The following is a 14482-nucleotide window of genomic DNA, read 5'->3' as shown; positions in this document are numbered from 1 at the left end:
GGGACCCTCGCCCAGTCTGGCTGGGGATCGAACCGGCGCTGCAGAGGCTGCAGGCAGCTTCGCAACCCAGCGCTCAACTGCTGCGCCACCGGGGAGGCCCTGCATTGATAATTTTTAACTCAAAAGAACTTGCTAGACAGATATGCTAATATAATAGTTAATGGTCATTTTTAAAACACATGTAACTCCTAGAGTTAGTCCACACTTAATGCCATTTCCTCAAAGTTAATTCAAAACACTTTGCCAGCTTTTCATTAAAGACCTCTTTGCTAAGGTTATATAGATTATTCATAAAATACAAGATTAATAGGATTTTGTTATGACTTGTACGCATTTTATGGATTTTCCTGTGTAGCAAATAATAGTGTAGATAAATTTAGCATAGGGAATTAAAACTTTTACCTTTTAGTAATAACGGGGTCCTTTTTGATTAAAATGTAATGAGTTCTGTGACAAAGATGCTTTCAGGAGTGGGGATAGAGGCAGAAAGACTTTTTGGAAGAGGTAGCATTTGGGATGGATCTTGAAAGATAAACAGAGATGTGTTCCAATAAATCATGAAAAAGAAAGGAGAATCACTGTGACCTTGGAGTTGTCTACAGTAAAGCCTTAAAGCTTAGGGGTTGACACTATGGAGAGCTGTGTGGCGATTTCTTGACCTACTAGACATAGAGCTTCCATATGATCCAGCAATTCCACCCCTAGGTATTTACCCAAAGGACACAGATACATCAATTCCAAAGAGCACCTGCACCCCTATGTTTATAGCAGCACTATTTACAATAGGTAAGCTTTGGAAACAACCCGAATGCCCAAAAGTAGATGACTGGATCAAGAAGATGTGGTACATATACACCATGGAATATTACTCAGCATTCAAAAAAGATAAACACATGCAATTTGCAGCAACATGGATGGAGCTGGAAGGGATCATGCTCAGCGAAATAAGCCAGAAAGAAAAATAAAAATACTGGATGTTCTCACTCATAGCAGGAATGTAGGAAACTTAAATAAGGGACCAGGAAAAAGAATAACTATAAGAAAGAAAATATCAAAATCAACAAACAACTATGAACCAGAGACACTCTATGGGGGGTGGGGGGTGGGGAAAGGAGGACTTGGGGTCAAAATAAGGGGGTTGTACTTGTATGGGGAATATAAAAATAAAATTTTAATTAAAAAAAAAAGTTTAGGGGTTGATTTTACTGTGAATGTAAAATTCAGTTGACTCTGTCAGTGAAATTCTGTATAATGGAAAGATTTGTTCACTTTACTACAGTTGACTTTCCACAATAAAGAAAATCAATTCCTAGTACCTGTCAGGCTCCACTCCCATAGAAGAAGTGCTGTAAAGCATGCAGATTGTACCAGAGGAGAAGCCATAGGGCAATGAAGATTGTACGGTGAATGAATACGAACAATTAAAAAGAGAGAAAGGTTCTTTTAAAAAATTTCTTTGTGACTTCGGAACACAGGACCAGGAGGAATCAGGTTCCAAATTCCTTCCAAATATAAAACCTTTGTTATACCGTGGTCCCTTTTTTGTCTTAAGCCTATCAAATGAACAGAGCAATTTGCTTCTTGTTTCTAACTTCCACATGAATGAATGCATACTACCAGCAGTGCCCCCTGTACCCAAGTCATTTGGGGCCTAGTCTAGAGGACTGGAATCTCTTAAATCAACATACCCATATGCAAAAAAGGGCAGAGTCCTTGCTTGTTTTGTGGAAATGGCCCACACTGCCCTCTGGGGGCAGAAATGTATTTTGAGTTTGCATTTGGAAATTGTTTAATATTATCCTTAGCATACAAGATTGAAATGATACAGTACTACAGATATTTGTGTTAAGAAATAATACTTTTGCATCATTTTGTAGCAGTCATCTTGGAACAGTAAAGACTAATTTAATGTAAAGAACTAATGATTCAAAGTGTTTCCTTTATTTTCTTTCTTTATTATTTTATATATTTTTTACATCATTTTTCATTTTTGCGCAATATATGCATTTTCATCTTGGTTATATTCCCCATACAATTCCTACCCCCCTTATTTTGACTCTGATCCCCCCCCCCAGCCCCCGTAGTGTGTCTCTGGTTTATAGTTGCTTGTTGATTTTGATTTTTACTTTATTATAATTAGTCTTTTTCCTGGTCCCTTATTTAGGTTTTCTAAATTCCTGCTATGAGTGAGACCATCCAGTATTTTTCTTTTTTTTTTTTTTTCTTATTTCACTGAGCATGATCCCTTCCAGCTCCATCCATGTTGCTGCAAATTGCATGAGTTTATCTTTTTTGATTCCTTTATTTTCTTAAGGAAAAGGATGCTGAACATTCTCCACCTTACCTTTGCTTTCTTATTGCTCTCTGGACTCTGCTTTTCTTAGTTTGCAACTATCCCCAATCTAGTGATATTTCCTCTTCTGTATTTTAGATAGTAGCATTTGTTATTCTCTTTGGCCCTTATTGATGACTTTCCATTATTAGTTATCTACTCTGTTTGTTAGGGGGAAAGGAAGTCCTGAACAAACTCCACACAGGTTTTGTAGACTTCATACCCACTCCAGACCAAAGCCATCAAGACACCAGGAACTACAAATCTCATCAGCACCGAAGGGATGGTTGCTGGGACCTGAGGGTGGAGTTAAGCAGCCAGGTTTGGTATAAAACCAGACATAGGGGCCTTGGGGGGGTCCTCTTGGCTCTTGGCTTGACTCTTGGCTTTTCACTGGCTCTCAGTGTGCCATTGGGATTCCAGGTCAGCGGAACTGGTAGGACGCATTCACCAATTTATCTCCCTCTCTTTCTCCCTAAGTTATCCATTTCTTCATTTCCTCTTTTGTAAAAAACTGTTTATTAACCTTTTTGTGTGTACCTGCAGTTGTGTCTTATTGTAAGTTCCCTTAAGCACACGGGTGAGGACCCACAGTCAGGGTTGCCGTGTACCATATTTGCATATCAGTCCTTATTTGTTTTGTCTGTATTTTATGTCCTTGAGGGCAAGGACTTCCTCAATTTCTTTGTTTCTTGCCATAATATCTACCACATAATAGATAATTGTTACTGATCAGTTTATTGTAGCAATTAATAGAACTAACCAGAAATATTTTTTTCACTGTTGACTCTTAAGGCAAATATTTATAAAAATTATTATGCTTTACCTCAAAATTACTTTTAAGTTCTTTTTATAAATCTTTTTTTTAATATTTATATATACAAGAACTGGGGTACAGGCCAGAAGTGTGGGGGGTGAGAGGATTCATGAGAGACAGAATGGGGAACAGAACAGGCAGATTGACTGAAGTACACTGCTGAGGGGAGCAGCAGGCGAGACAGGAGAGGTCTGCTGCGACATGTGGGTAGCTCCCTGCCGGCTAGGGATCGAACTTGTGCTGCAGTGGCTGCAGACAGCTTCATAGGTTGCGTCTTAACCCCTTGTGCCACTGGGGAGGCCCAAGTTAACCTCATTTTATTTATTTATTTTTTTAATTTTAATTTTTATTTATTTATTTTTTAAATAATAAATTTTATTTTTATATTCCCCATACAATTGCAGCCCCGCCATTCTGACCCCAATCCCTCCCCTCTCGCCCCCGCCCCCCCAAAAGTGTCTCTGGTTCATAGGTTAACCTCATTTTAACTTCATGATGCTTAGCATCAGTTTGTGTAGCTAGAGATATGGGCAGCATAATGGGACAGAGGATTAGTTTCCAAGGGGTCTTGGTGTGGAATTATGTATTTTTCCAGAAGTGCAAACAGTAGAAGTAATGATTAGTTTGAGTGGCAGTAGAGAGTTGCTTCCATGTTATTAGCTCATATGACGTAGATGTCTCAGGTAACATTCTAGGAGGTGACAGAAATGGAAGTACTGAAACCTGTTGATGATCCACTCCCCTCTTCAAGATGCCTCATCTACATTTCACTTTTGTTATTTGTTGTTATTTCTCTTCTCTCCTTGCTTAGAAATGCCTAGTCTCTTGATTGGACACTGTTAAAGTAATAGGTAGACCTAGCAATTTATTTCTGCAGATAGTTTAAATACAAATTTATTTGTACTCTTCTGTATATGAGTTTGAAAAATAACTGACCCATGATATTTTGTATTTGATGTTTTTATTGTTATCTTGAATTCTTAGTACATGCTTTCTCTTTTGTTGTTTATTTGGACTGCAGAAAAAATTCTAGTTTTAATCACTGGTCAGTTTGGTTCCAGTTAATCCAAGTTTATAATGCAGTATTACTTGACTATCATTGAATTATAAAAAATTAACTCCTTTTAAAATTTTTCTTTGTCTAAATCATACAAATCCTGTCATGTCAGCAAGACAATATACTCTATTTCAAAACTTTTAAAACTTGCGAACTAGTTTTAATCACCTCTTAAATAGATACCATAACTTGAATCAGTTTTTGTCTATGGTGGACTGTCTCATATAGTACTAGTTTTTTCATAGGTTCTCGATTAAACCTCATTTCTTTTAGGACTTGCCTCGTTTCCTATTCTTGTACTATTTCAAACTGTCCAGAAAATAAAATCGTTATAGAAGTTATTTTCTCTATGTAATTATTATAATGATCAATTTTGATATCATCGAGGAAGGAACTAAATTAAAACCATTTACCCCGTGAATATTATGTGTTTAGTATATACTTCTGTAGGTGTTAATTGCAAAGTCATAAAGAGCATCAGATTGTATTTCATTGTTATTATGAATTATTTTAATGATTTGATAGTCTTAATTGAAAATTAGTTTCTTATCCACCATAGTCCTGATAATCTTCTTATTTCATTTAGATTAATTTAAAGTTTGGTATCAGAAAACCAGAAGCTCGGACAGGAACTGAGACAGATACCTGTACAGCTTGTGCTGGCACCTTGATCCTTGAATTTGCTGCTTTAAGTCGATTCACAGGAGCAACTATATTTGAGGTTTGCTTTTATAATCCTTGATCTTTTGGGTATCGGGCATAACTAACTTTATATCTTCATTGGTCAAGTATTAGAATTATCAATTGGAGAGTTATTGTGATTTTAATGAACTTATTGTCTAACTTCAATCACATGGTTTTTAATTGTCAAAAACATAGTCATTATGAGGTCATTATATTAAATGCATTTTGCATTTTGTTCACAAACTATAAGATAAATACTTAGGTTTATTGTTCAAAAATTTTTTTAGCTGTATTATATGAATTTGATATCTCAAATGTCTTTTTAGACTTCTAGATGGTCTGTTGCACTTCTGCAATCTTCACTAATCTCCAAAGGAAGATTATTATCCAAGTTTCCACATCCCCTAAATGGCGTATTATAGATTATGTATCACACTTTTTATTTTATCTAATTATCAGGTGTCATTGGAGTTCAAGAGTAACACAAAGCGTCCTTTTTTACAAACTTGAGAGTCAGGAGAATGTTTTTTAATTCAGCAAATGGTGTACACAGAGCAAGCAGTATTAGGGAGTATATACCAATTTAGATATATATTAGAATTTATATAAAGTAAGTTATGTATTAGGATCTAAATAAAATAAATAACCTTTGTATGTATGTATGTGCAAAGTATCTTAAGGACAGACATAATACTCAGTTTAATTTTTACTTTGTACATTGTTGACTGATAATGTCCCTTTATTAAAAAGTATGATCACATTTGCATACTTTATAATTTAATTTGAACCTCAAACTCTCTGACATACTTGTGCATTTTCAGGTAAGAAAATTGAGGCTCAAAGAGGGTGAGATGTGCAGATAGTGAGTGGGTGGATGAGTGGACCTGAGCTGGAAAAAATGCCTTTCTGAATTCAAAACACATACTCTTTCCACTGGGCTGCTTTGTATTCATGAGTAAATCTGTTGAATCAAGTTATTTTTTTTTTTTTTTTTAGCTGTACAGTAATTTATTGTGAGGAAAGCAGCCTGATACAGTTGACAGAGCATTGATCCTGGGTTGGCAAACTATAGTCTGTGGGCCAAATCCAACCACTGCCTGTTTTAGTAACATTTTGGAACACAGCTGTGCTCATTTGTGTGTGGATTGTCTGTGGCTGCCTTTGTGCACTGATGACATCGTTGAGTAATTGTGGCAGTGACTGTGTTATCATAATGCCTTAAACATTTGCTCTCTGGCCCTTGTTAGGAAGTGTTTGCTGACCTTTGGTATAATGAATGAAAAGATCAAATCCTTATATTAGTTATCCTACAATTCAGTTACAGACTTCAGTTAAATCTTTATTTCACTGAGTCTGTCTTTTTAACTCTAAGATAAGAGGAAGGAAATAGAAACTTTGTGAAACATACCATTTAAGTAAGATTGTAATCGGCCTTGTTTTTAAAAATCAGCATAAATAGGTTGAATTGAGAATTAAAATTGCTTTGGACTATACATTTAAATCTCCAAAATGAGAAATTGATTTATTTCTTTGTTTTTGTTTATTTTATTTTATTTTTTATGTTAACATTTATCATTTTTTAAATTTTTTAGACAATATTTGCTTCCCCCCACTCCCTCAGATTGAGTCCCCATAGAATTTCCTTCCCCAAGGCACCTGTGCACCATCACCACTGTCCCCTGTGCTCCTCCCTCCCTCCCTCTGATCCCTCTCCCACCTCCTCCCCTGCAGTATGTCTCTTGTTTCATAATTGTCTATTTTTGCTTTGTTGTGTTTTGTACTGTTATTATTGTTATTTTTTACACTGATGTTTTGTTTGGTTCCCCTATATTCCTGTTATAAGTGAAACCATCTGATATATTTCTTTTTCCTTGTGGCTTATTTCACTGAGCATAATTCCTTCTAGCTCCATCCATGTTGCTGCAAATGGCATGGGTTTATCTTTTTTGATTGCTGAATAATATTCCTTTGTGAATAATATTCCTTTGTGTATATATACCACATCTTCTTGATCCAGTCATCTATTTTTGGGCATTTGGGTTGTTTCCAGGTTTTGCCTATTGTAAAGACTGCTGCAATAAACATAGGTATACAGGTGCTCTTTTGAATTACTATTTTTGTGTCCTTTGGGAAGATCCCTAGTAGTGGAATTGCTGGGTCATGTGGTAGCTCCATTTTTAGTAGACTGAGGAACCTCCAGACAGCTTTCCACAGTGGTTGGACCAGTTTGCTTTCCCACCAGCAATGTAGGAGAGTTCCTTTTTCACCACATCCTCGCCAACATTTGTTGTTGCTTGTTCTTTTGATATGTGCCATTCTTACTGGCGTAAGGTGGTATCTCAGTGTGGTTACCAAAATGACAAATTGATTTAATGGTTTTTTTTCTTTCATAGAAATACTTATGTAATGCTAAATAGATTCATGATCTGAAAATTAATTTTAACTTAGATATTCTGTACATATCCTTTGTTACTTATGTTTTGTAAAATCTTTTCATTCGAACCCAAAAATTTGATCAGAAGTCATGTTAATTTATTGCCCATTGGAAAGAATAAATGATAAAAAGAAAGTGTTATAAAATTGTAAGTTTGATATTGTCAGATTAGTACTTGTTGATTTACTTTTCATTAACAAGGTTGCGTGCTGTTTAAAAAGTAGGATCTGTATTTCCTGTTTGTTTAAAAGATAGCATACCAATTTGGAAATTCTCTTCCAATTTTCTAAATATAAGATTTTTGCTTTGCATTTAGATGATGTAAATAGAAGAGCATTAAGTGTAGAGAAACATGGATGTGATTTTATAATGAGATCACTGTCACTAAATAGCACTTTTGGAGTCATTCTTTTCAATTAGAATTGATTGAAAAAGAGCAAAAATATTACTTGTAAGGATATTTAATGTACATTATAAATGATTATCTTAGAAATTTTACTTGATTCTTTGAATATACTATGAGTCTTTGATTTTTGCTTCTTGGTATCCCCTTGTTCCAAGACTGCAGTTCTTTTAAGTTTGTCTCTTTTTTAAAATTACAGGAATATGCAAGAAAAGCTCTTGATTTTCTTTGGGAAAAAAGACAACGAAGTAGTAATTTAGTGGGCGTGACTATAAATATTCATACTGGAGATTGGGTACGAAAAGGTACGTAAATTGAACTTTATAAATCAAGCCTTCACATCCTTAGAATAGTTGAGAAATAATAGTTTTTCCGGTGTTGAAATTATCTGGAGGACAGCATAATGCAGTTTCTCACAAGATTCCTGGAATTTGAACTAATCGAGCCATATTGTCTTTGGTACCAAGTAATAATAGCATTCTTATTCTGGCTGATTTAGTATTCTCTTCCAAACATTTGTATGGCATTAAAGATACAGATTGACTTGTCATAGGATTATGTCCTAATAAACCCTTCCCATCCTAACTTGAAATGCAGTTAATACAACTAACTTACCGAACATCATAGCTTAGCCTGACCTACCCTAAACATGCTCAGATACTTACATTAGTCTGCAGTTGGGCAAAATCACCTTACACAGAGCTGTTTTATGCTAAAGTATTCAGTATCTCATAATTTGTTGAATACTGAACTGAAAGCGAGAAACAAAATGGTTTTACTGATTCTCACATTCATGTGCACAACTAAACATGCTTAGCCTGAAGAATGTTTGAAGTGTTGGCCTAAAATGAATTCGTGGATGATGAGTATGCTACAGTAGAAGTGTCATCAATTTCTCTTCTGATTAATTAACTCATTTAATCCTCATAACAATTTTAATTGCTTCGAACAGTGTCTGGCATATGCTGTACTTACTTATGAAATAAATGTTCACTGATGTGATATTAGTCTCTTTGATGAATAGTTTCACTTCTGGGAATCTAGTGTGAGGAATAATACAAAATGTAGAAAATTATTTGTTCCTAAAGATATTCACTTAATTATTTATAAAAGAAGGAAACTTGGAAATCGTTAATCAATAAAATCATAGGTAGAAAGTCATTTTACGATAGCCTTTCATTTTCTTTGGTGGTTTTGCTTTCTATATTTGTTTATCCTTTATAACCAGTATTACACACAATGATATTTTGAGAGAGAGATCACTTTATATAACTTCTATTTTTATTAAGTATAGTTATAATTGTTCTATTTTATTATTCTGTTAATTTCTTACTGTGCCTAATTTATAAATTAAACTTCATCATAAGTATAGGAAAAACATACATAGGGTTTGGTACTATTTGTGCTTTCAGGTAAGCCCCTGGGTGTCTTGGGTAAGGGGGAGACTACTGTTCATCACTGTTGGAATATTAACTGATTAAAATTAATTGGAATCATGGGACAAAGCATATAGCAATGTTATTTGAACAAATAGGATATAATATTATATGATGAATATGATTTTGTCTTCATCAGAGTGCCCTATAAAACAAACATAGGCCAGTGGAAATATTTTAGAATATTCCTAATGAAATTGCCTTGTTTATACATGTTCTGTTTTCCAAAAGGCTTATGTTATTATATATAAAATTGAAAAATGACCTATATTTAAGTAAATGGGAGCAATATATTACTAATTTGAGCATATTAAAACTGTTTCCTTTCTTTAATATTGTATAAAATTTTTGTGACTGTTTATCTAAGTGTTTCCTGAACTGTAACTCCTGGCTTCTGAATCCTGCAGGGATTTTTGGGTTTTTTTAAGCCCACTTTGAAACTTAGGTGCAAGTTCATTGATCATAATTAATTTTGAATTAATCATAATTCTTAGTTTATGGCACTTTCATCTTTGATTCATTCATGGCCCATTTAGTCATTCGTTTAAAATAATGTGATAATTCAGATGTACAATAACCCATACATGGACCATCCATTACAAAAGCAACTTGACAACATACTACTTCTGCTGTGTTCCTTGATTTTCCCTATTTCTGCAATCCTACACCTCTGCTTTCTCTAATTCAAATAACTACCATTCTTACCTCGTCATCATTTTCTTTCATTATTACATCTGTATGCATAAAGAGTATGCTTTTTGTTTTGCTGTAAATGTCATAAAAGGATATTGTGTCACCAGAGACAGTGGGGAACAGAACAGGCAGACTGACGAAATACACTGCTGAGGGGAGCAGCAGGTGAGACAAGAGAGGTCTGCTCTGCCATGTGGGTATCTCCCAGCCAGGAATCGAACGGGCATTGTAGAGGCTGCAGACAGCTTCACAGCACTGCGCTCAACCTGCTGCGCCACTGGGGAGGCCCACTTTCCCTTTTTTTGATATGGATGTTTTTGTATTTTATCCACTTCCTGTTGGGTTATTTGTGGATGTTATTGATACCTGTGTGTAATTCATTGATGTTTTCATTTTGGACTAGAACAGTTTTTATAAATGTTACATAGGGGCTTAGGAAAAACTATATTTTTTCTAGTTGTTTGGATATAGAATTCTGTATATGTCAAATAAAATATTTTTTCGTAATTCTTTGGCTGTGGAACTCTGTATATGTCGAATTGCTTAGTTAATAACGTACAGATCCTTGCTGATTTTCTGCTTGCTTGACCTATCAGTAATTAAGAAAGGTGGGTGAAGGTATCTGACAATGATCATGGACATATTAATATCTACTTTTGCTTTATATATTTTATTGGGTGCATTTTTCTTTTTATTGGGTTCGTTCTGTTAAAATTGCTCTTTTTTTAGTTGAACTTTTCACCATTATGGAGTGACCATCTCTAATAATACACATTGTGTTAGTCTCTTTAACCTGATGGCAGTACAGCTATAATAGCAGCTTTATTTTGCTATTTAATATTTGCCTGATAAACCTTTTTTTCTGTCTTTTTACTTTTAATCTTCATAGATCTCATGCTAAAAGTGTAACTCTTAACAAAATTTATAGATTAAAAAATCCATTTTGTCAGTCATTGTCTTTTAATTGGTAAGTTTAGTCCATTTATGTTATTTTTAACATATTTAGACTTATTTATATTGTCTTATTTCAGTGTCCCACCTTTTCTGTGTTTCTCTTTTATCCTTTTTTTTTTAAAGATTTATTTATTTGTTTGTCTGTTTATCCATACAAGCACTGGGTACAGTCAGCAGCGCGGGAGGGTGAGAGAACTCAGCAGAGGCAGAGCAGGGAGCAGAGCAGGCAGAAGGACCGAAGTACACTGCTGAGGGGAGCAGCGGGCGGCAGGAGAGGTCTGCATGCCATGTGGGACCCTCCTCCAGAGGTCTGCATGCCATGTGGGACCCTCCTCCGGTGGCCGGGGAGCAGCCGGGGATCGAACCGGCGCCGCATAGGCTGCCGGCAGCTTCGCAACCCAGCGCTCAACCGCTGTGCCACCACGGAGGCCCTATCCTTTTGTTTTTAATTGGAACCTATATTTACCTCCTGTAAGACGTTAATTTAGCATGCTCTTCAAGCCCTTTCCCCGCCCCCTCGCCCCCACTTTCACACCCCTTCCATTATGTTGATATCATGTAGATCTTTAGTTCTTATTGACTATGAGTATGTCTTTTGTTAGTGCTGCCCCCTCCCTCTTTCTTTAAAGATTGCAAACTTTATTAAGGTATTCGGTCACTTGCACATTGCTTATTGCTTGCAACAATTGTTAGATTTGTTTCTTTTCTTATATAGGAATTCATTCCATACTGTTTGCAGTAACTTTCAATAACTTTGAAGGACTTACATAACGTAGTAATTTTATTATACTTTTACACTTGAGTGACAGTTTGGTTGTATATAATTTTCTGTTTAAATTCTTTTCCTGCAAGTCTTTGAAAATTTAATTCAGTTGTCTTTTTACATCCTGTTAAAAAATTTGACATTATTTTGATTTTTATATCCTTATATGTGATTTAGTCTTTCTCTTCGAAGATTAAAACTATCAAAACTAAAAAGAGACTTCTAAAACTGACACTATAATTTTAGGTGTATAATTATTCTTTATCTTTCCTTTTGGCATTCTGTAGGTCCTTTTATTTCAAATCTTTGTGTTTTTAATTGCTGAAAATTGACTTTTTTAAACATACTTCATCCTTTCATATTTATTTGTCACTGTTTTTGCTATTCCTATTAGCTAAATCACTTAGGTTTCTACCCTCCATATATCTAAACTTATGTATGTATTTTTTCTCTTGTATTCTTTTGGTGCTGTATGTGCCATCTGATATGTTATTTTCATTGTTAATATAGTTTTATATATTTCTGTTTGATGAAATTTTTTTATTTCATTTTGTATTGCTGATATCTTCCTTAACCCTTGTATATATTTATTAGGACAATTTTAAATTAATTTGCATGTTGTAATATTTCCTCTTCTGATACACTCTTCCTCCAGTACTTCCTTATTTAAAGTCAGTCTTCTTAAATGTATTTGCCCTACAAGTTCATATTCTCTGGTCAGATCCCAGTCCTTACCAGCCCAGGTGTTGTTAAGGATAAATTCTAAGAAATTTTTTAAAATACTGTTTTCTGGAGACTTAACATTTGGATTTACTTGGCCTGAGGTGTGTCCTGGGTATAGGGATTTCTAATGTTATAGTTGAAATTATACTTTACATCATAAATCACCAGACTTAGGAGTTTGAAGGGGGAAAGGTGCACAAGAGAAAGTGTAAAGTTAGTTCCCCCTTCCTTTGCTCAGTTTTTACTCAGGGCTTCAGTGCTGCCCTGATTTTATGCCTCAGGTTGCCTGGAACGTAGATCTGAGTCCTATCAGGTGTGGGAGGAAACAGAGACAAAAGCCAAGCACCAGCAAGTTCTTTCTTCTTCACCTTACATAGTCATACCTGGCAACCTTCTGTTCCAGGCTGAAGCCATTGTCCTCTTCCATTAGCCCACTCCCTTCCAGAGTTCTTATTTTGTTATTTTCTTTCTTTGGTCCTCTGTAGTGATCTTGGAGAAAGAAGTCAGCAATTGTGCTAGTTTCAGCAATTAGAATTGGGATCTCCAAAAAGTAATAGTCTTGTTTTTGTATCTGTTATAACTCTAACTCTATTGATTGTGTGGGGAGGGTGTCTGATTTTTTTTTTATAAAAATGCATAATGATGCCCTCTGTACTTGCTCACTGTGCTATTCCTCACTGAGAAAATGAGCTTTAAAAAATTTCTTAAAATTGGTATCTCTATTTGTAAATAAGATCTCCAGTTTTGCAAAATAGGATGTTTTTACATACAATTATCAACAAAGGAAGTATTACATAGTAAAGTTAATATTTCACTAAGTATGTAATTTTTACTTTAAACAGACAATTTCATGTTTAGATTAATTTTTTATTTTATTGTACTAGTACCTAACTCACTTGTATCTATAAAGAATTTTGATACTTTTTTAATAATCACATTTATATGTATTTTCCATAGATAGTGGAGTTGGAGCAGGGATTGATTCATACTATGAATATTTATTGAAAGCCTATGTCTTGCTTGGAGATGACAGTTTTCTGGAAAGATTTAATACGGTAAGTTGATCCAATTTTGTAAAATTTTTAAAGTCAACTTAATTTGAATGCCAATTTGTAGAAATTCAGTAACATTTTGTAAAATTTATTTTAAAATAAGTAGTAGCTTTTTTGTCAGTATTCCCTGATGATGACATTGGGCAGAGACATACATAAAAGTTATATATGTTTCAGTAGTCAGTTTTTTCAGAGTAGTTTTTTCAGAAGTTTTCAAAACCTGCCAGTAAATAATAGAATATGTAGGTTTGAGTTCTACATAATTTTTTATAAAAGGAAGAGAATTTATTGGAATGAGTTACTAGTTAACTTTGTCCTTTGGATTTCCTATTTTAGAAATTTTTCCTAACCCTTGATTGCACAAAATGTGCAGGGTTTTGGAGACTTTAAGACACTAGAATATTTATTTCAAAAATAGTGCTAAAATCTTAAGTTTGGATCAGAACCACAGACATATTTTTAGAGAAGGAGGTGGAGAATTGAAATGAATTGAAATATAGCAAACTAATTAGCTGATTCACTGTATTTTTTTGAAATCCTTTTTACCATTTCTTTGTCCATCCATCAGTTTGCTGTGAGACAGTAATAAGGTGGTTAAGATGTATATGGTAGGAGTTGTGTCCTGCCTGGGTTTATAAATCTTTGTTGTACCACTGGTTTTGTGATTTGGGGCAAGTTAAGTTATGCTATTTGACTGTGTTCCTCATCCACAAAATGGTAATACTAGTACTCTTTAGAGTTATTAGGAGGATTAAATGAGCTCATGTACAGGAAGTGATTAGAACAGTGCCTTAACATATAGCAAATACTCAATAATGGTTATTGAATAATAGGTGAAATGTGGGAAAGTAATGAGTCCTAATAAATCATCAATTGAATACTTTAAAAACACTTACCATACATTGTTTGTTAGATTATAACAATGTTTTCTTGAGGTGAATGAGGACAGATTATTTTTAGTTGGCTTGTTATCATTCTTTGATTCTGATAACTCAATCTGTTTTCAAAGCTCAGGAATATCTAGGGGAAGATGATAAAAGAGGAGAAGGAGTTCTTAAGAACATAGAAGGTAGAGGTAACAGACCTCTAGTGATTAGATGGGTTAGTAGGTAGGGTGGAGATTATTTTGTTAGC

At 34.6% G+C, this 14482-nt stretch overlaps 1 protein-coding gene across 1 annotated transcript in view; it reads left to right on the top strand.

Moving 5' to 3' along the window:
- EDEM3 (ER degradation enhancing alpha-mannosidase like protein 3) overlaps positions 1 to 14482 on the top strand; it is a 66428-nt gene that overhangs the window by 24953 nt on the left and 26993 nt on the right. Inside the window, exons 7-9 of the mRNA XM_037506296.2 lie at positions 4793 to 4927; positions 7927 to 8032; positions 13254 to 13351. Coding sequence (XP_037362193.1) covers positions 4793 to 4927; positions 7927 to 8032; positions 13254 to 13351 — 339 coding nt within the window. The remainder of the gene's footprint in view (positions 1 to 4792; positions 4928 to 7926; positions 8033 to 13253; positions 13352 to 14482) is intronic.

The sequence above is a fragment of the Talpa occidentalis genome, unplaced genomic scaffold, assembly GCF_014898055.3.
Source record: "Talpa occidentalis isolate TD23 unplaced genomic scaffold, MPIMG_talOcc4v2.1 talOcc4.12, whole genome shotgun sequence".
NCBI lineage: Eukaryota > Metazoa > Chordata > Mammalia > Eulipotyphla > Talpidae > Talpa > Talpa occidentalis.
The sequence above is the reverse complement of the archived record's forward strand: the minus strand, read 5'-3'. Positions and strand labels throughout refer to the sequence as shown.